The following is a 19,219-nucleotide window of genomic DNA, read 5'->3' as shown; positions in this document are numbered from 1 at the left end:
GAGCGCGCCGCGCGGCCGGCGAAGGCGAGCGCGTGCCGGCCGCGGGGAGAGGCGCGCTCCGATTGGCGGGCGGAGACCCCGTGACCCGGTGGGCGCTGAGGCGGGGCAGGCCGCCTCGCGCCTCCCTGGGCGGGCCGCGGCGCGTGAGGGGCGCGGATGGCGGCGCCGGCAGCGTCCAGGTTCCGCTCCTCGGAGCCCGCTTTTGGCGAGGTGGCCCCTGAGGTCATCGAGGAGACGTTGATCCGTTTAGCTACGGAGAACGAGCAGTACCTGAGCGAGCTCTCGGGTCAGGCAGGCTGCTTCAAGGCGGCGCGCATAGTGGGTGAGACACTTCCTCAGTGACTCTTGAGGTGATCAGCGCTGCTGTATTGATTAGCTTCGGTTATAACTGTTCCTTGCACTTTTTGCAGAATTTATATTTCTTTTGTCTGAAAAATGGCACTTGGACCAACCAGCAAGGTATCAAGCAGTAGAAATACTTGAAAGGTAACGTCCTGAAGATGAAGCATGCTTCTCATCTCCCTAGTATGCTTACACTGTGCTTGCTCTGTAACACTTACTTAATAGACTTTTTTTTTCCTATCTGAAGATCTGTCTTTTTCTCATTTAATTGATGTATGTATATCCTGGGTATATGTAGAATTGACATTTCTTAGAGGAACAGCTGTTTTCTAAGTGACTGTGTACTTTGCAGGTTTATGATTAAACAAGTAGAACAAATTTGTAAGCCCTCCAGCGAGGGCAGAAAAAGTAGTGAACAAGGAGGACAATGGAAAGGCTGGAGCTCTCTGAAAGCTGAGATATATGATACATTTGTTCTGCGACTTGTGTCATGCGTTCAACTTGCAAGCAAACTTTCCTTACATTATAATGTAAGTCAGCTAAGCATTTAAGTATAGGAATTATTTTAGCAGGATATATGTTATTCATGTATGGCTTTTATGATCCCTCTATAGATCTCCTCTCTGAAAGACAGTAGTAGTATTGAAATTCAAAGGATATTGGAATGGGAACCTAAATCTCTTCCATTTAGTGCAGATTCACTGTCACTCATGGAGTAACTATTTGTCAGAAAATATTCCCACTCATTTGACATAGGAAGGGGGCAATTCAGGCACATAAAAATCTCCCTTGATGGTTGTGGAGAACAGTATAGCTACAAAGGGTTTAGACCTATCTGGGAGGAAGTTTATGGAATATAGGAAACATATACAGGAATGGATTTCCAGGCTGGACTTCTCATGGCAGCTTAAAAGACAAGTTACTCAGCTGAGTTAATCAGCTGTTAGGAAGTATTATCATTGCAATGGTTCTGCTTTCATTTAGCATGAACAAGATAAAGAAGTGTTTTGTTCTTAACAATTGACTTGCTATATATCCTTGATATAGAAACCAACTTGACTTTTTCATTTCCAGATAGTTAACAGTGACACAGCTTTAAAATTTCTGCAGTCCTTAAAATACTCATACACTAAGCAGGAACTGCTTGAGTCAGAACTTGCCATTTTAAAAGCGCTGTGCTTCCAGATCAACGTGTCAACTCCTTTGGCTTATGTTGAATTGCTTCTAGAGGTTTTAGGTAAGAGTATTAATAGAGAATTATAGAGGAAGTTTTTTAAAAAAGCAATAGAGCTATTATTAATCAAAAACAAATGCCTTACATTACATGGCTTTGCACACTGTGAAGGCACAGTAGAACTCAGATAGTCCAGGGCTTCATTATAGTCTTCATAATTAGGACTTTATTTCTGAGTATTTATTTTTCAGATGAAAACTTCGTCCTTAAGCCTAATGCCACTGATGGTCAAGTGGGGAAAACTTAACATAATCACAGAATTCAGCAATTAGAATCTGCAGGATATTGTTGGGCAGCTAGTTTTGACCAATTCAGTGAATGTTAGAGTTTAAAAACTCCAAAACCTAATATAAAGGTACATTTTTTTTCCAAATTAACTTTAGAGTTTTCTTGCCCAATTCTGACAACCTGAATTTCAGAGCAACCTAGTGAAATTAAACTAAAATTTAGAAGGCCTGTGATATTCAGAAACAAGGCACAATGGTCACCAAAGGTCTTCATGCCTTTCTTACAATGACTAATGCTTCTTTCTAATTCAGTTTTATGACTCCAAATATATGGCTGGCTATATATGATCTTTACACTAGGATATAATGGCTGCTTACTTCCTGCAAAACCACTGCATGAGATGTGTATGCATCTATTAGACTTCTCCTATCTTACAAGAGATGCCATCTATGATACTTTGTTGAAGACTGCTATTGAAAATTCAACACCAAGCAAACTGCAGATGTAAGTAGCTTACGTGACTACCAATTAAAGCAAGTATTTGAAATTAAAACCATAAAAAAGTTAAGAAATAGCATAATTCTCATGCCATTTATGGTTTTTTCTTTTTTTCCCAATTTTTGAAGATTTCAGCATTATTTATTGCTTTTACCAGTTCAAATTAAAGCACTTCACCTCATTTGCTTTCGAGGCAAGCTAGAGAAGTTTTCTAACTTCATTTAAAAAATATAGGCTGTATAAAGATTGCAGAAGTAGTGCTTTTTGAACTGTAGCGTCATTTTTACACCAGAAAACTTTTATACATACAGAGCAAAGTTTTTGACAGTCAAGGAAGATTTCATGCTTTTGGCAGTTGGAATCATCAGCACAAGTGCTTTCATATTAAACCCCAAGCACTGGAATCAGGTACAGTCACTTCTAAACAAATTAGCTCTACATGGAAAAAATGTGAAGATTGTTTATATTTTATTGTTTAAGCACAGCAAGGAGACTATACTAGAAGTAACATGAAGGAGGTGACATCTTTCAGTTTGTTAGTAAGAAGTGTGTGTACTTTTGTAAGGGGGTTATTAGGGCATACCGGCAATTCAGCAGAAAGGCACATGCTTGCACTACAGTGTCAGATTATGCTCACAGTCCTAGCTCCTTTACAGCTAGAACAAACTCACGCAGATAGCTTCACTGACAATTGGAGAAGTAATCACACCTTTCTGCCCAAACTGCTACTGAGTACTATGATAAGCAGCTATTACAGTAGCTTTTTCACTTTACTTCTTTAGTACTTTTAATGTTTAAAAAACCTCAAACCACTATTACTGTTCTTCCTGCAACATACAGAGAGCTTTTAACTTTTAGTGAAGATCCACTAGTATATGCCCTTGGAGCACTATTATTACAGTTAGATTTTGGGGGAATAAGAAATAATTCTGAAAATTAATGTCAGGTAGGCATTGCAAATAAGTATCTTCATTTTTTTAAAGGTTGTGGAGCATTTAAACTGTATCACTGGCATTACTTCACAAAGTATCTTAGAATTTTCTTATGCAATATTGAAACATATCATTGGCAGTACCACTCCAAAGCAGCACTATAGGAACAGTGGAACAAGAGCTTCAGAGAACAAAATTATACTTCTTAAGTAGAATTACATCTTTGTAGCTGTACCCTAGCATATCAGTAAGAGACTTCTGTATTACTGGTAATAGTCCATCTTTCGTGATGCTGCACATGAAACCCAAATAAATTTGTTCTTACTTGTTTTTGAATAGTAGGTGTTTTGTAACATTGCAAATGCTGTAGTTTAATTAGAAAAGTTCATCCTTGCAGGCTATGCACTAATGATTTGAAGGGAGGGACACGGGAACAAAGTAGTACTTAGAAATACCTTTTTCAGCATCAGAAGCTTTATTGTAAGAGCTACATCTTCTGAGTTATGAATATGTTTCCTTTGAAGAAAAAGAAAGCTGTAAGAAGAGTCTTGTTTTGAAAAGGCATTGATGTGAATGGTAATTTGCTTGGTAATAAGTATTGCTAGAAGAAACTTGCAAGCCCAGTCATTACAAACAAGGCCATGCTTTCTTTCTGTATTCAGTGCTGTTTTAAAAACCAGTTATTGCCTCAGGCAGCTTGCTGCAGACAGGTTACTTGTTACTGTGCTCCCTCTTCCCCAGTGCTCAAAAGCTTGTTTGTTCTTACCCTAAGAAAGCCAGCTAGTTGACCAGTGTTATGTAAAGAACAGACTTCCACTTATGTTGAAAAGTCTGGTCTAATTGTCATGGCAGCAGGTGCCTATTCAGTATGTCCACTGATGTTCCAAAGGATGTTTATGCTGTGACTCGCATATGCTAGACGAAAGCACCCTTTGTGAAGAATAGTGTTTTATTATGGTGTTACTCAGTGCACCTCCTTGCAAGAACAGACTGCAGAAAGTATTACAAATAGTTAATATCATCATAGTTAATAGTGTACAGTATCAAACCTCGATAAATTTCAGTGGCACAATGTTAAGTACTCAGATAAGACTTTAGAAAATATATTTTTTGAGTTGTAGTTAGCCTTTAGTGACTAAGCAGAGCCTCCATGAATTTTTCCATATTATGCCCCATGTTGGTAGCATTTCACTTCTCTAACTTGCATGTTCTGCTAAGTTGTAACACACTAATATCAAACTCACTGATGTTTTAAGAGTATGACAGTAATCTATATACAAATGCTATATATATATACATATATGCATATAAACTCCCAAAATACCAGTTTAATCTATTTAGTAGCTGAAATTACTATTCTGTTCAGCTCAATGATATAACTTTACATATTGCTTTTCTATATACTACTTGTAATAATGGTATTTTAAATAAAGTGTCATGTGGATTTTTGGTATTGTAAACATATTGTACTGGTTAATATTAAGAGACAACTTAATTTGACTTTCTCCAACAAAATGCAGATACTCTACAGCCATCTAGACAACTTCTTTACATGGTTACTTGTTATAGAATTGTGATGAGACCCAGGCAAGACCCCACTTCAGGTTAGTTAACATGAATTTTAGTGCTTTTGTCCATTGCTCCTCGGAGTTAAATTGTGTTTTAATAGAGTAAGAGCCACCACTGCCACCTGTATCTTCAATTTTTCCTTTTTCCACGTCCATCCTGTATCACACACAAAGTTCATTAGCACATTACTATTGCAAGCAGTCATCATAAAATGGTGTTATGTATTATACCTTTAAATCTGACACGCATACTATCCTGCATAAGAATACTCTGTAACAATAGACTCAGTAGTAAGATTAACAAGACTCAGACTTTCATTCTAACTAGTTTTACATTTGATCAGAATTTAATAGTTTTAACGTCATCCTGTGCATCATAATATCAGGACTGAAACAGCAAGCAATGCTGTAGATTAGTCCAGAGATCAGCTAGCAGCATTGCATGAGATGGCATTTGACGTATTATATAACAACACTCACCTGTAAGGCAAACAAAATCGTGTTTCACCTTTTTCTACTTCCTCTTTAAACTGCTGCACACAGTCCAGAAAAGCCACCATTGCATGATCAAATTTGTTGTCCCAGAAAAACCTTAAGCCTCCAGAACAGTACAAGGGGAGCTCCTGGAAAAAGAGATTTGTTTCAAATACTCAAAGCACCCCATTTTAGATATTATCATTGCAGATCTTCATTCTTTTTGAACGCTTAGAAATGGTTTGTGGCTTATAGCAAGTGTAGTTTCTTCTGTGGTAAGGGCCTTGATTGCTCAGTTTCTAATTAGGAGAATCTTACTAAATCACATTACATCCCACAAGGCTATTCATTCTGCCAACCAGTAGTATTAAAAAGACCAAGACTTCTGAACTGCATACCAGAAGAAGGTAGAATAAGATGCAATCAATATTAGAGAAATCAAGGCAGGTAGTTTTTCCCTGCCATAGATTCATAAAGATGTACTCTCAGGAGCAGAGTTCTGGTTTTCTGCCTCATTTAGCATGACCAGGGATCTGGCATTCAAGGTAGTTTCCTTTGGCTTTTGAACTGCAGGATTTCTTACCTTTGACTTGTCTGTGAGGGACTCTAAATATGAATGGTTACCATAGGGTACAAGACGATACCTGAAAGGAGACATGATTCAGAGGCAAATGAGTCTAAATAGTTTTTAGCTAGCTCATAAGTGAAATGTATATTGTATTGCATATACCTTTGAAACTTCAGGTCCATTTTATTAGCAAGGGCATGTAGTAGCAGCACTGTCTGCCCCCAGGCTGCATTGATCTCATTCCATTCTACAGGAACACTGGGGAGCCGGCCAAGTCTAAAGTTATTTATTGTGCCAAACTGACCACTGTGCCTGTGATAAGAGGAATTATAAATAAGCTCACTGGAGCAGGAACAGTTTTTAGCATGCTAACCAAACTGGGGCCACATACTAACAGTTGCTAGTGTGTGTTTCATAACCAAACAAATAAGGATTTAGGGCTCCTGGTTTAAAAGTGTAGATAACTACAAACCAATTGTTCTGTTTTTTGTGCAGGAGTTCAAAAAACAACAGCTGAGCTGTCACGCTCCAAAAAGCTTGATGTTAGTTGGCTAGCACACTAGATCTTAGTTAATCTTGGTTAGTGCAAGAGCCATTTAACAGGCTGCTTGGGCATATCTGCTGTTCTTCAAATGCAGTGCAGTGCGCAGTGCAGAAAACCTGTCTCAGCTGGAGCCACAGGGAGATGTTATCAGTGCTTTGTTGTGGGCTAACACTTGATTAGCACCTTTCCTGTCAAACACACTATTATTTAAGCAGTCCTCTACTGCAGATTCTTAGCAAGGCAAAATAATATGACAGTGTCTATATTACCAGATGTGGAAGGTTGCATTGAACACATTGGTTTTCTTTAGTTTGTCCAGTTGCATCTGGGCATAGCGCATTTGGTTGTCTACGCTTTTCAGTTCATCATCTAGCTCCAGTTGTTGCCTCTTGAATTCACAGTATTCTTTCTGATACCTTCAAAGAACAAGACAAGAAGTGCTCGATGAAGGTTCTTTTCTTAGGAAGAAGAGTGATTGCTCATACAGTATATTAGGTTTTCTGGTCTGGCCAACTTCAATTTTGCAAAGAAAAAGACATTTTACAGGTTTTTCCACATTATAATCTCATTCATCTGTATGTTATCTATAATCACTGCCATAAACTGCACTTTTAGTTCAGACTTACTGAGCTTCTTCTTGCTCCAGTCTCTCTGCCTCTGCCCTCACTCTCTCAAAGTCTTCAGCCACTATCTTGCGGTTCTTTTCTATATCCTCTAGCTCCTGAATCAGTTGTTCTTCCTCCAATGCAAGTTCCTTCAGTTCTGTTTGCAGTTTCTCCTTATCATCCTCATTCATTTGTTCCAGTATCTCTAGACATTTCCTAAAGGAGACAGTTACATGATTATCAAAACAGGAGTCCTGGAAAACCCCGTCTGTCAACAGTGCCCAGTTCTGTGACAGGCTGTGCACACAAGAACCATAAACAAGAAATCTGAGCTTATGTGTACCTAAGGTGTACCTCTTATTAATCCCAAGCTCTCTACTGTAATCTTGCATCCTGCGTCAGGAATGCAGACATGGGAGAACAGTGGAGCAAGGTGGTGATTCAGGATCCGTTAATGCCTGTGAATAACTTGTCTGTGAAGCAGTTAAATCACACAGTAAGTGCTGCCACCCAGGCACCTTGGGCCAGTGGCATCAACCACTCTGACAGGGTCACAGACTTCAGTCCAAGAAGGTTTTTATCATGGGATACTCCAAATATAAGTTTTCCATCTCATTCAGACAAAAATAAAATCAAGTGCTAAAGTTATTAATGATAAAATCCATCATCAAATCGGTGTTCTTTCCCTAGCTTTCAAACCAAAGCAACTCAGTCTCAGATCAATTCTACATCACTCACTTGTAGTTTTGGCATTCATTTTCTGTGATATTAAGCTGTGTGTCTAATTGGTCTAGAAGAGTATCTGTGCATTCCTCACACAGAGGGTGATCCACATCTGTCTGCCCAGACATAATGTCAAAGAGGTCCCCGGTAACCTAGAGAAAGAGTTCACTGTTAGCTCAAGTGAATCTAGAGGCAGCTGTGGGTTTTTTAAACAGATGGGCTTGTACCTCTTCAATTGACAAAGTACTGTTTGTAGGCCAAAGCATGATTAAAATAAGCTAGCTTATGCTTACTTAACTATTAACAAATATTTGAATTTGAACTAAACACAAATGTTTGAAGGCTAATAGTATGAGAAGCTTTTTGCAGCTTCATCTTGCAGAGCACACAGGAAAACTGATGCTGTAGTAAGATACATCTTTATTTACCAGCTCACATAAAACTTGCCTTCAGTCTCCTGCTGAGGTTTTCCATTGTGCCTCCATCAGATGCCTCTCCAATCAGAGTAAAACTGTTGGCGCTTTCTGTTGACATCATTCTTCAAAAGGATATTGAGAACAATTGAGTGCTGAGAGTTTAAAAGAGCCAGCTGTACTACTAGACTTAAACGTGAGACTAATTCAAGAACCAGAAAAGGAGACTGCACCAAAGGTACTTGCAGAAAGGTCAAGGGTAGACCGCATTTCAAAAAAGAGCTATGACAAGCTCTTGACATACGAATTACAAGACATACGACATATGAAAAAAGAGCTAATGAACAGTGTCCTAAATACTGTGGCTTTATATGCATTCAAACACTTCCCTGCTCTATGGTACGTTCTGAAAAAAAAAACAGGGATGCCTTAAAAGTTCCAACAAGGCCCACATAAAGCAGACATGTCAAATGCAATAGCCATCAGTGCCATTTTTCTGCAAGGTACAACCTTTATGGGAAGATCTTTTTGGCAGTTCCTGAAACACAGTACACCAAAGCATGGCTGTCCCAGCAGAACAAGCTCAGGAAGCGTCTCAAAGAAGCCAGTGGGTAGTTTGCTCCATCAAGACTCTACCAGCAGGAGGGAGCTGCATCAGTTTTTAAGCAGCGTGCAAACGCCCGGGGATGGCGGAGAGGCCTAGAACCGTACGTACCTGGCGGGAGGGATGAACCGCCTGGACACGCCATCCTGCCGGTGCTCGGTGAAGGCCTCCTGCCAGGTAGGGAACACAGCCCCGTGAGCGGCGCGCCGCCCGCCCCCCGCGGCGGCCTTCCCGCCGGGCCGCCCCCCGCGGTACCTCCGTCAGGCCGCTCTCCTCTTCGTGCGCCTCCCCAGGCCTGGCAGGAGCCGCGGTCAGCAGCGGGGCTGCGGGAACACGAGCGTTACGGCGGCGCGGGGCGGCCCGGCCCCCGCCGCGCCGCGCCGCCGCCCCGCCGCGTTACCCGTGAGCTCCTGGATGGTGACGCGGTCGAGGATCTTGAAGGAGGTGTCGAGCTTGAGCGGCTGGCTGCAGCGCTGGCACACGAAGCTGACCTGCGCCGTGCTGGCGGGCGGGCGGCCCCCCTCCATGCCTGCGCGCCCGCGCCGCCCCGCCACCCGGCCCGCGCCGCTTCCGGGCGCGCGCCGGATGTGACGCAGCCGGCCCGCAGCGCTCCCCAGCCCCCCCCCCCGGGGCGGGCGCGGAAGCGGGGTCCTTGCAGGGGCGTAGCGGCGGCCATCTTCCCCTGCTGCCCTCAGCCGGGTGGCGTGAGCGGCGAGGACCCGGGCCCGCGCAGGGCGCCTGCGCGGCGGCGCCGGCAGTCACGTGGGCGGCGGTCGCGCGCGCGCATTGGTGGGGGGCGTCTGTGAGGTCAGTTCCGGTGGCGGCGAAGCCGGCGGTGGGGCAGGCGGCAGTGCGGCCCCGCGCGAGAGCGAACCCGAGCGCCCGCCCGCCGCCGCCGCCGCCATGGCCTCGCTGCTGAAGGTGGACCCGGAGGTGAAGCTCAAGGTGAGCCCACCCGCTGCGCCCTGGGCCTGGGCCTGCCGCGGGCGGCGCCGCGGGCCGCCGGCGCGCGCCTGGGCCGCGCCGCGGGCCCGCCGCGCTCCTAGGCGCGGGAGCCCCTCGGCGGCCGCCCCGGGAGCCGCGCGGCGGCGGCGGGCGCGCGGGATTTCCCGCCCCGCCGGTGGCGCGGTGCAGCCGTTTGCTCTCGCGTCGCCTCCATTGTTCGGCGCCCTCTCTCGCCGCTCCTGGGGCGCCCGCCGCAGGCCTCCGGGCCTGCCCTGCGCGCCTTCTGGCCGTCCCTTCCCTCCGCTGCTCCCTGTGCGCAGGGCGTCCCGGCTCCCCGGCTTTTCTTACGGCACGGGAGCACACGTGGAGCGATCACGGATTCAGGACCTCGATTCTGTCTCTGGGTCAATCTCTTGCTGTAGGGTGCAGCACCTGCCTTGCACTGAGTGCTGCTGTATGAGAGAGACTTAACTGCTGCTTTTTTTCTGTCTGCAGGTTGACTCCTTTAGAGAGCGGATCACAAGTGAGGTGAGTATCCTTCTGCTGTTGTTCCACAGCATAGTGGGTCAGAGGTGAGGCTATTTGGTCATATCTTTCTGGCAGGCTCTGCTGTGATATGAACCTGTTCTGTAAACTTATCTGTGCTTAGAGCTTCAGTCACTGACTGAAACGAAGTCATGTAGTCTCATAAACGTCTCTTGGCATCTGTTCACTGTGGCTTTGCTTGAAGGTTGCTAGCGAGAGAAATCTGTGTTCTCTGCTGCTTCCTGGCTTTGGAAAGTCAATGTCCCTGATGCTCACATATACTAGGAGACCTGAGGCACTGTTTCAAATCATAGTCTGTTCTTTCTCTCTCAGGCTGAAGATTTGGTGGCAAATTTTTTCCCAAAGAAGCTGTTGGAACTTGATGGGTTCCTTAAGGTGAGATATGTATCGTCAACTGTATCTTCTTTCTTTTTCAAACTACGTATTATAAAATGACATGGTAGGCGATAAGGAAACTTATTTTTACCTCCTTTGTGTGTTTTACCTTATTACAAAAGAGTTAAGCTGAGTCTCAGAGTTACTTGAGCACAGTTGAGTGCTGTTAGATGTAGAAGGATGGTTACTTTTCAGTTTTCTCTGTAGGGTCAACACATCTATTCTTACATATTCAACAGCTTTAGACTGTCCTTGATGCGGTGACATCACAGGGGTTTCATCATCTCCAGTGCTGGAGAGAGATGATAGCTTTGATCATAATCTAGAGTTAGCATTCTGTCCTTGGTGGATGGGGGACTCACCAGTCCTGCTGTTAGTTGTGGGGTGTTTTTATTCTTCCTTCTTTTGTGGATGGGTAAGAGGGAGATCTGAATCTTTTGTTTTTTAATTGTGTTCAGTGTGATGGGAGTTGTTAGCTCATAATTAAATAACAAATCTGCATTATTTTCCAGGAGCCTATCCTGAATATTCATGATCTCACTCAGATCCATTCGGACATGAACCTCCCAGTGCCTGACCCAATTCTTCTCACAAACAGCCATGATGGACTGGATGGGGTAAGGTTACTGTCTTGGCTATGATCCCTACTTCTGTTAATTAAAACTGCATGATTTGGTGTGTGTTTGATTAGGATGTTCTTATTTAACAACAGGCTATGGCTCTCCCAAAGGCTTTTAGGAATTGGTCTCTAGAGCCTGGGAAGTCTGCCGGAGGTAACACTGTATTTTGCAGTCCTCCTTCCTTTTTAATGAAGGATACTTAGAAACCAGGAGCATAGCAGAGACTCTTAAAGTTTGCCTTGTTTCCTTTGCAATGCTGTTCTAGGTTACGACTAGTTTGTGAGTAAAACATTTTGTATATTTTAGCCAAATATGAAAAAGAGGAAGCTGGAAGACCGTGAAGAGACCTTTCAGGGTAAGAGTCCCCAAGTCTCTGTGCTGCTGCCTGCCCACTGAGCCAACATGCCATGTGTTAGGGGTATGAAATCACGTGAGCCTCACTCACCCTATCCTGACAGCAGCTGCTGCCCATGCAGCCCTACCCATGGAACCGCTCAGAACTTGATCTATGGGCATTCTGCTGCAAAGGAGTAAGGTTCCAGCTTTTAATAGCAAATTCTGGATGTCTCTGATAAACATAAGTTGTAATTGCTTGAGCTTGGCATGCTGACAGAGGCTGCTGGTCTCTTTGTGGATCGGTATTGAAAGCCTTCCTTGCCCAAAGGAAGGTAACAGGCTTTGGACTAAGCTGAGACAAACACTTCTGCCACTTTTCTCCTGCATCAGGGAAATCCTTTGTGCTAAGCCTTAGCTGCCTAGAGATCTTTAGTTCTTGTCTCAGTTTTGTCTTTTCTTTTTCCTTCCTTTGTGGTAGTGACAATGATCCCATTTTAAATTTCCCCTTCCCTACATGTTAGCTGCAGTCTGGCTCAGTGTCTGCCTCTAGCCTTTGTGGGAGATAAGATGCTCAGGTGGACCTTTGGTCTGATCTACAGTGTAGCTGTTCCTCTGTGGTGCTGATGCAAGCCATTTGTCTCTTCTGCTGCTAGGTACCAAAGTGTTTGTGATGCCCAATGGGATGCTGAAGAGCAACCAGCAGCTGGTGGACATCATTGAGAAAGTGAAGCCAGAGATCAGGCTGCTTATTGAGAAGTGTAATACGGTGAGTGTGAGCTGCAGTCCTCAGCACTGGGCAAGTGGAGGCAGTAGAATGCTTTTGCTCCCAGAGGGGCAAAGCTTTTCTGCGTAGAAGGAACAGGTACCTCCATGTTCTCTTAAATGAGGAAATGCAGGATTTGTATTGCAGTTTCTAAATGTGGCTGGGAGATAGAGATAAGGAAATGATGTTTTTCTGAGCCTTCAGGGGGCTTTAGTTCAGCTCATGAAGGAGGAAGATGTCTGTTATGCAGGCACCTTCCTTGAGGCTTTTCATCACTCTCATTTTGCACAGAATCACAGGTACCTCCTGAGTATTTCTTTGGTGTGCTCAAGAGAGCTTCCCATGGGAGGCTGTGCTTTTGCTGTGGCTTCCTAGCCACGTGGGAGATGAAATCTACTCAGAAGCATTGCACGAGTGAGAAGGACTTGTAGGAGTTTATCATGAGCTATATGGCAAAGACAGGATTTTAGGGGGCTTTTCATAATGCTTTTAAGACATCTTCCTCTAAACATCTTAGCATTGCTCAGTGTTGTGGCTTTCTTTCCTCTCCTCCCTCTTCCCTACTGCAGGTCAAAATGTGGGTGCAACTTCTCATCCCCAGAATAGAGGATGGAAACAACTTTGGTGTTTCTATTCAGGTAAGGCTCCATGCTATGGCAGAGGACTATATTCCAGAAATGCGGATCTCCCAGGTTCCTCTGATTCTTTCACTTGACCATATCCAGGGCTGCAGGCATAGGGCTGGTTTAGGTTTCTAAAATCAAATCTGAGCTTGAAATGGTACTGCTAAGAGCTGTCACTCTTAGAGCCCTGAAGGCCAGCAGCAGTCTTGTGAAGCTAATGGCGTTCTTGGCTTCCTTGCAGGAGGAAACAGTGGCTGAGCTTCGAACTGTGGAGAGTGAGGCTGCGTCCTACCTGGACCAGATTTCTAGGTAGGTGTGAAAGAGCAGAGCCCTTTGTGGGGCCCTCTTGGGAAAAGTAACCTGCTTGGAGAAGGTTCCCTAGCTTTTTCTAAGGCAGGGTGGGCCTAGAAATCTTGCTGCTATTTATCTGACTTTTAGTCTCTCTCTCTCTCTCTCTTTTTTTTTTTTCCCTACCAGATACTATATCACAAGAGCAAAGTTGGTTTCCAAAATAGCTAAGTACCCTCATGTGGTAAGTAAACAGGGAAATAGAGCTTTATATGTCATGTGCTGCTGCTTTGGGGGACTCTTTGGGCTGCTTCATCGCTGTCCTTTCTCAGCTTTGGGGGCCCTATGGGAAAAGGGGGGAATCATGCAGGGATGCAGGGCATCTGTGTTAGAAGAGAGCAAGCTGAAGGGGAGATTCTTTTGTAAAAGCTGTACCAACTTCTCTTACGCATGGGAGACACAGCTGGGCTCAGGCCACTCACCTGTACATCTCTCTGTAGGAGGACTACCGCCGCACAGTGACAGAGATCGATGAGAAGGAGTACATTAGTCTGCGTCTGATCATTTCAGAGCTGAGGAATCAATATGTAAGTGAGAAATGGAGCTCCCACTGGCTACCCACACAGCAGTGGAGAAAGCAGCCTTGATCTTTCTGCTGCTTTCCCCTTTCTGTGTGATTATACCTTTTCTTGGCAAGAAGCCTGTCTACTCCCCTGGTCTGCTTTGGCTGTGTTAAGAAGACCTAATGGTGTATTGCCTCTCCACCATTCTCCAGAGACCGGTGTTCCCAGCTGAGTGTTGACAGGAGTCCACTGTAGAGTATTCATTGCACTTTTGTGGGAACCTTTGATCCTAAACTGCTCAGGTGGTACTAAGTCATTCCCAGGCTGTATGAAGAAGTTTTCTCTCTTTAATGTTGCATGTAGTGGCTTCTTGTTGAAAGAAGCCATTTTTTTTCAAACTAGATATGTGATTGCAGGTAGAGGCTGAGTGTAGTGTGAAGGTGAGCTGTATTGCTGTTTTGCTTATTGTGAAAGCCAAACACTGAATAACTTCACCCTTCTTGTCTGAGTTGTGTTCTCCCTTTTTGCAGGTCACTTTGCATGACATGATCCTTAAAAACATTGAGAAGATCAAGAGGCCTCGGAGCAGCAATGCTGAGACCCTCTATTAAGTGTCAACGTTTGAACTTGAGAACTGTTCAGTCAACTAAAGACCGTCATTGCCTTGGTTTGTTACGTGACTATCGAGATGGGAAACTGGCTGGAAATAGTATCGCACTCTTAGTTAAACTCTAAAGAAATTCTCACCTAGTTCTGTGATTGGTTTTGTTCAGTCTCAGGAGCTCTCCCTCCCTCTAGTAACTGGTAATGAGAAGGTCTCACTGCTTTGGGATGCCCTGGAGGCTACTGTGGAGTTGAGAGCATCAGCTGGGGAGGGACATTCCTTCATGCCTTTCTTCCTACCTGAGTAGGAACTATGCTAGAGACCAAGCCCTTGTCCTGTCCTGTCTCTTGGCTGGAGGCTCCATGGGTGTCTCTGGGAATGGGGCAGACAGTCTGCAGTGTGAGACCAAGCCCAAGTGGTGATGCAGTGGTTGATATGCCAGCGCTTTTCAGGACTGTCTCTAGCTGATTCCTCTGCCCATGCTCTGCACTGACCAATTGTAATGAAGAGGGAATCTGTCCCTTCTAGGCTGGTGGCAGCAGCCGTGCTGCAGTGCCATTGAGAGGTCTTCACTCTTCCTGGCTCTTCTCTTACTCAGTAGAGCCTGCCCCATCTGTCTCCACCTTGTGAATTATAGCTAAATCAGTGCAGAGTTGCAAGGTGGTGCTTTTAGCTAGGGCTGGCTGCTGTACTGGCTGGTCATGACCTCAGGTGGCCTCTGCTCCTGTTTGCTACTTGACTAGAGCCACTTCCTTGGGTAAAACCAATGTTACTTCACATGTGTCCTAGTGCCCCTTTAGCGTGAGATGTTTTTGCCCAGGTTGAGAGAGAGGAAGGGCTGGAGGTCTGATACTAAAGCCCTAATAGTCTCCACACACAGTTAGACTGTGACCTGCTGTCTCCTGGCAGTGCTTCCTGCTGTCTGGGCAGAGCAGGCCAGCTGCAACAGCTGGTCCTTGGAGATGAGGATGGCCATAACCACATGGTATTGCAAACCTTGTAGTCTTTCTCCTGCAAAAGGGTACACTTGTGTGCCTGGTGACTCCTCTAAGCCTCTGGAACGTTTCATGGTCCATTACAAACCCCTTTGGAAATGACTGTGTTGTGTCAGTTTTTATGTGTGGGAAATGGGCCCATAACGCTGCAGGCTCCAAAATTTTCTTATTTATAGTATTTCTACTAAGTCCCTTATTCAGGGAATGTTAAATCTTTTTTTTTTTTCTGGAACCTTGCTGTTTCCCGGGTCTCACTGTTACACCCGTATATTCTTATTGTGCAGTAGCCTTAATAGTTCTGTTAACTTCATTGTAACATACAGTGACAAATGGAATGAACTTTCTCCTTTTTTTTTTTTTCTTTTAAACTTTGTTTCTTCTGCTTCCACATCTAAGAGCCATGTTGTCTCTTGCTGGTTTCCCAGGGATTTGCCCAGAGTATGGAGGGCCCCTGGCCCTTTCTATAGACTCTTTTGTTGTTGTTTGTAGTAAGTCAACTCTTAGTCTTCCCGCTAATAAATATTCAGTAACAAACCAACTGCGTTCTAGCTGCTGTCTGGGAGCAGCAATTCCCCTTGTGTTTCTTTGTATTGATTCCTTTTAATTTGTTCAGCTCTCTTTGCCAGATGAAAGTGTGTAAACTTTTACCATGTCAAGAAATTAAAATAAGGTACTTTGAATTCTTTTAAGCTAGACCCTTGTGTGTGATACTGAGCTCTTGGACAGGCTGTGCAGTGTTAATGTCTGTTCTGGTCCTGCTTCATATCCAGTTCCTTCCCTGCATTGCCCTTGTTCCTCTTATTGACTGTGTTGTGCATCACTGTGTGCTGCTTTGTAGGTTGTTTCTCTTACTTTAGCACGTCTTACAGTAGGCCCAACGTCTTGGGTTTGATGTGATCTGTCCCACTCTAACCCAGTGTGTTGGACTAAGGTCATCTCAGTTAAAACAGATGCAATTTGCCTGATGCTTCTGTAAGAGTCTGGAACCTGCTCCATGGCTACTGCTGCATCTCTGCTGAGTAGGTGTCTGCAGTATTGTCTTGGGGCAGGCATGTTGAATATCACACCTGGTACATATATTCAGTGCATAGTCCATTCTCTTGGTTCCTCTGTGCGTGTGATGCCTAAGGAAATATAAACCTGCCCTTTATCCCCCTGGGTCAAAGCTGTCTTCACCTCTACCTGGAGGAATGTCCTTGTTTTCATTCCACTTTGTCTGTGCCTGTTATACCACAACCTGGGTTGCAGAAACCTGCTCTTTAGTGCTTAGCACTCTTGTTCGCTAAACAGTGTGTCCACCAGGTGGTGGTTTCCAGGCCCATTCTGTGAGCATGCTCCTTGGGAAACACAGAACTGTGCACCTGGGTGAAAGGAGTTTCGTCTCCCCTTCTGACCTGGGTGCCACTAGGTGGGGCCCTTGATCCAGCCTGAGCAGTGTTGCTTGGCCTGGGCTGAGCCCTGGGCTCCTGGGTGCATCCAGCCCTAAAATCTTCAGCCTCTGAGAAACAGGAGCAGCATCTTGTGGACAGACATGTCCTGCAGGGCAGACTGCTGCGTGGTGCTTCCGGTGGTATGGGAAAGTCCTGCTGTTGTACGAGAGCTGCTCCTAGGAAGGCAGGAATAGAGCTGAAAACAAATCCATTGGGGCTAAATCAGCTGGAGCTAGAGCTCAGGAGGATTGCTTTTGACAGGGCCCAACGTGGTACAGCATGAGGGTTACCACCTCACCACAACCAGAAGAAATAAAATATTCAGGTATCCTGTGCCAGCAGTTCTGTAGAAAGAAGGAGCATCCAAGACAGTTTGTATTGACAGGTGTTGATAGGGAGCATGGGCTCATCCACAGGAGCAGGAAAGGGTTTGTTGTCTGTGATCTTCACCCCTCAGTTTCACTGCAGTGTTTTTCTGCTTTGCTCTCCAGAAGTGGCAACATGCCATCAGAGCTTGAATTCAGATTCTTGAAGCATCCCAGCTTAAGTGCAGTTACTGTTAAAGCTTTTGAAAGGAGAATAAAGGCACAGCAGTTGTGTGCAGACACAAACATTGCCAGAATGGAATGGTTCAATGGTTCAAACCATTTCCACTCTTCTGTTTTACACAAGCTGACCATATGAGATGTGATAATGGGAGTGGGAGTTTTCCAAAGTCTGAGATCTGGCTTGGGGCTTGCTTAAGGCGTGTCAATGCCCAGACTGCTGGTGAGCAGTACTTTGTACTGTACTCTTTACTCACCTGCTTGGCAGTCACTGATTCTGAGTTTCCCCTCAGCTGCAACATGTCTGTCTTTAGTTTTGTTTACTGTAAATTTCAGAGACTATTTTTGCCACCCCTACCTTTCTATGTGAGCAAAGTAGAGCAAAATCCTGCCTTCCCTGTTCTGCTTGGGGAATGTGGCAAGTAGTATGAATGGGCAGTACCTAAAAGTAACCATATGGCCAAAATAAATATCAGGATGTGAACCCTCCGTGTTAGGTGTAGGAGAGTCATGGGTTAGTCAGACTGATGAGGTGTGGGACGAATGTGTGCCAAACACATCATAAACAAGTTATGCTACTGTTTGTGAGACATATCATTTTAAAAATTCTAGGTTAGCTTTGAGCTGCTTCAGGCACCATCTTTCAGAGAACGTACACAAGCAGTTCAGTCATATGTGTGGCCCTTAAAGATCCCTGATCACTCTTCATTGCTAGGTGTTGACACAGGTTTCTTGACTCAGCAAGCTCAGATAATTACTGTGCTTCCTGAAGTTTCTACTGCAAAATGGAGATGTATTTAAGGTTGTTCTGTTTATTGTGAAACAGAGCTCCCAAAGAACAGAGGTTGATTCTTGTGTTGCTTGTAACATGTTTAAAGGTCTTCATTTTTAAAAATACAACAAAAGTAGATGGTATTAAATATGTGATATTAATCATGACATCTGTGGTGCATATTCTGTAATGGGGCAGAGACAGCACAGAAAGAGCTTCATTTGTGCCAGATATATCCTGAAGATCAGGGGTGTGTGCTGTGGGTTTGTTTGTCATAGGGATGTCATTACAGATTAGGGTTTATGTTTTTCCTTCTGTTTCAAACACCAGACATACACAGAAATAAGTGTTCCCATAGTTCGTTTGTTTCCAGACATCTCACAGGCAAGTTATAGGACTGAGTCACGATTTGTGTGGCAGTAAGGCCTATGAAGTTTATCCAGGTCTCTTAAACCACTGTCATACTGCTCAGAAAAAGATCTTCTCTAATTGCAGCCTATGCCTTGACTGTTAGGGACTTGTGACATAAAAGACAAAGTTTGGAGGAAGAGTCAAAACTAAATGATCTGGTCTTTTGCACTTCTTTAAGGAAATGTGAATGTGGACATTGTACATGCAGTCTCAGAGGTTCATGTAGCAGTCTCAGCTCAGCTGTGCAGGTGTTTGTTGCAGCAGAACACTTGTTAAATTTCTAGGAGGCAGGAGGCATGCCCTGACTGCTGCAAACCTGCTCAAATGGGATGATAGTACTCCCTTTCTTCTCTCTGCACTATTTTTAAGATGGGATATTATGTACCAGACTTGCACTAAAAGGGAATTTTGCTCTCTAGCCTAACCCTAAATGATCCTGGAAGCCTTGTTGACCTCACAGACTGAGAGATTGACTTGAAAGTCAAAACTTCTGTGCTTAATTTGGAGCTACTCAGAGACATCTTACTCTGCTATTAGAGGCTAGTTAGAAGTTGATGAGAAGGGCATACCTCTGAAACCTGTAGCTGTTACATCCCTTGTAGCCAAGGCTCTTTTCTAATGGCCTGTCTCTCCCCATTGCTTGTTTTCATGTCAGAGGGGCCATGTAACT

At 44.5% G+C, this 19,219-nt stretch overlaps 3 protein-coding genes across 3 annotated transcripts; 2 read left to right on the top strand and 1 right to left on the bottom strand.

Moving 5' to 3' along the window:
* The first annotated feature begins 156 nt into the window (after nt 1-156).
* CNTD1 (cyclin N-terminal domain containing 1) lies at nt 157-3,447 on the top strand. Its single transcript, XM_062595331.1, has 7 exons — nt 157-322; nt 411-486; nt 695-872; nt 1,417-1,579; nt 2,164-2,308; nt 2,614-2,710; nt 3,286-3,447. Exons 1-7 carry the CDS (start codon nt 157-159, stop codon nt 3,445-3,447), a joined length of 987 nt encoding a protein of 328 aa, XP_062451315.1.
* BECN1 (beclin 1) lies at nt 2,752-9,299 on the bottom strand. The gene is made up of 11 exons (XM_062595752.1): nt 9,134-9,299; nt 8,989-9,056; nt 8,845-8,903; nt 8,164-8,254; nt 7,732-7,868; nt 7,015-7,209; nt 6,658-6,804; nt 6,007-6,156; nt 5,860-5,920; nt 5,283-5,425; nt 2,752-4,959 (listed from the first exon to the last, which is right to left on the bottom strand). Exons 1-11 carry the CDS (start codon nt 9,258-9,260, stop codon nt 4,791-4,793), a joined length of 1,347 nt encoding a protein of 448 aa, XP_062451736.1. The 5' UTR covers nt 9,261-9,299; the 3' UTR covers nt 2,752-4,790.
* A 162-nt stretch (nt 9,300-9,461) lies between these two features.
* On the top strand, nt 9,462-15,929 carry PSME3 (proteasome activator subunit 3). The gene is made up of 11 exons (XM_062595945.1): nt 9,462-9,678; nt 10,174-10,206; nt 10,537-10,599; nt 11,112-11,216; nt 11,526-11,574; nt 12,209-12,321; nt 12,888-12,956; nt 13,183-13,250; nt 13,419-13,473; nt 13,730-13,816; nt 14,323-15,929. The coding sequence occupies exons 1-11, from the start codon at nt 9,637-9,639 to the stop codon at nt 14,401-14,403; spliced, it is 765 nt and encodes a 254-aa protein (XP_062451929.1). The 5' UTR covers nt 9,462-9,636; the 3' UTR covers nt 14,404-15,929.
* Nucleotides 15,930-19,219: the final 3,290 nt, after the last annotated feature.

Source organism: Rhea pennata, chromosome 26, assembly GCF_028389875.1.
Source record: "Rhea pennata isolate bPtePen1 chromosome 26, bPtePen1.pri, whole genome shotgun sequence".
Lineage (NCBI taxonomy): Eukaryota > Metazoa > Chordata > Aves > Rheiformes > Rheidae > Rhea > Rhea pennata.
This window is presented reverse-complemented; position numbering and strand designations above follow the sequence as displayed.

What these genes read in the sequence shown, in the direction of transcription:
- CNTD1 (XM_062595331.1), top strand. Translation starts at nt 157, where the DNA reads ATGGCGGCGCCGGCAGCGTCCAGGTTCCGCTCCTCGGAGCCCGCTTTT. An exon ending in CAAGGCGGCGCGCATAGTGG is followed by an intron (nt 323 to 410) that starts GTGAGACACTTC and finishes CACTTTTTGCAG; the next exon opens with AATTTATATTTCTTTTGTCT. An exon ending in ACCCCAAGCACTGGAATCAG is followed by an intron (nt 2,711 to 3,285) that starts GTACAGTCACTT and finishes ATTTTTTTAAAG; the next exon opens with GTTGTGGAGCATTTAAACTG.
- BECN1 (XM_062595752.1), bottom strand. Translation starts at nt 9,260, where the DNA reads ATGGAGGGGGGCCGCCCGCCCGCCAGCACGGCGCAGGTCAGCTTCGTG. An exon ending in CACCATCCAGGAGCTCACGG is followed by an intron (nt 9,057 to 9,133) that starts GTAACGCGGCGG and finishes GTGTTCCCGCAG; the next exon opens with CCCCGCTGCTGACCGCGGCT. An exon ending in AATGCAACCTTCCACATCTG is followed by an intron (nt 6,157 to 6,657) that starts GTAATATAGACA and finishes CTCTTATCACAG; the next exon opens with GCACAGTGGTCAGTTTGGCA.
- PSME3 (XM_062595945.1), top strand. Translation starts at nt 9,637, where the DNA reads ATGGCCTCGCTGCTGAAGGTGGACCCGGAGGTGAAGCTCAAG. An exon ending in ACTTTGGTGTTTCTATTCAG is followed by an intron (nt 12,957 to 13,182) that starts GTAAGGCTCCAT and finishes GCTTCCTTGCAG; the next exon opens with GAGGAAACAGTGGCTGAGCT. An exon ending in TAGCTAAGTACCCTCATGTG is followed by an intron (nt 13,474 to 13,729) that starts GTAAGTAAACAG and finishes ATCTCTCTGTAG; the next exon opens with GAGGACTACCGCCGCACAGT.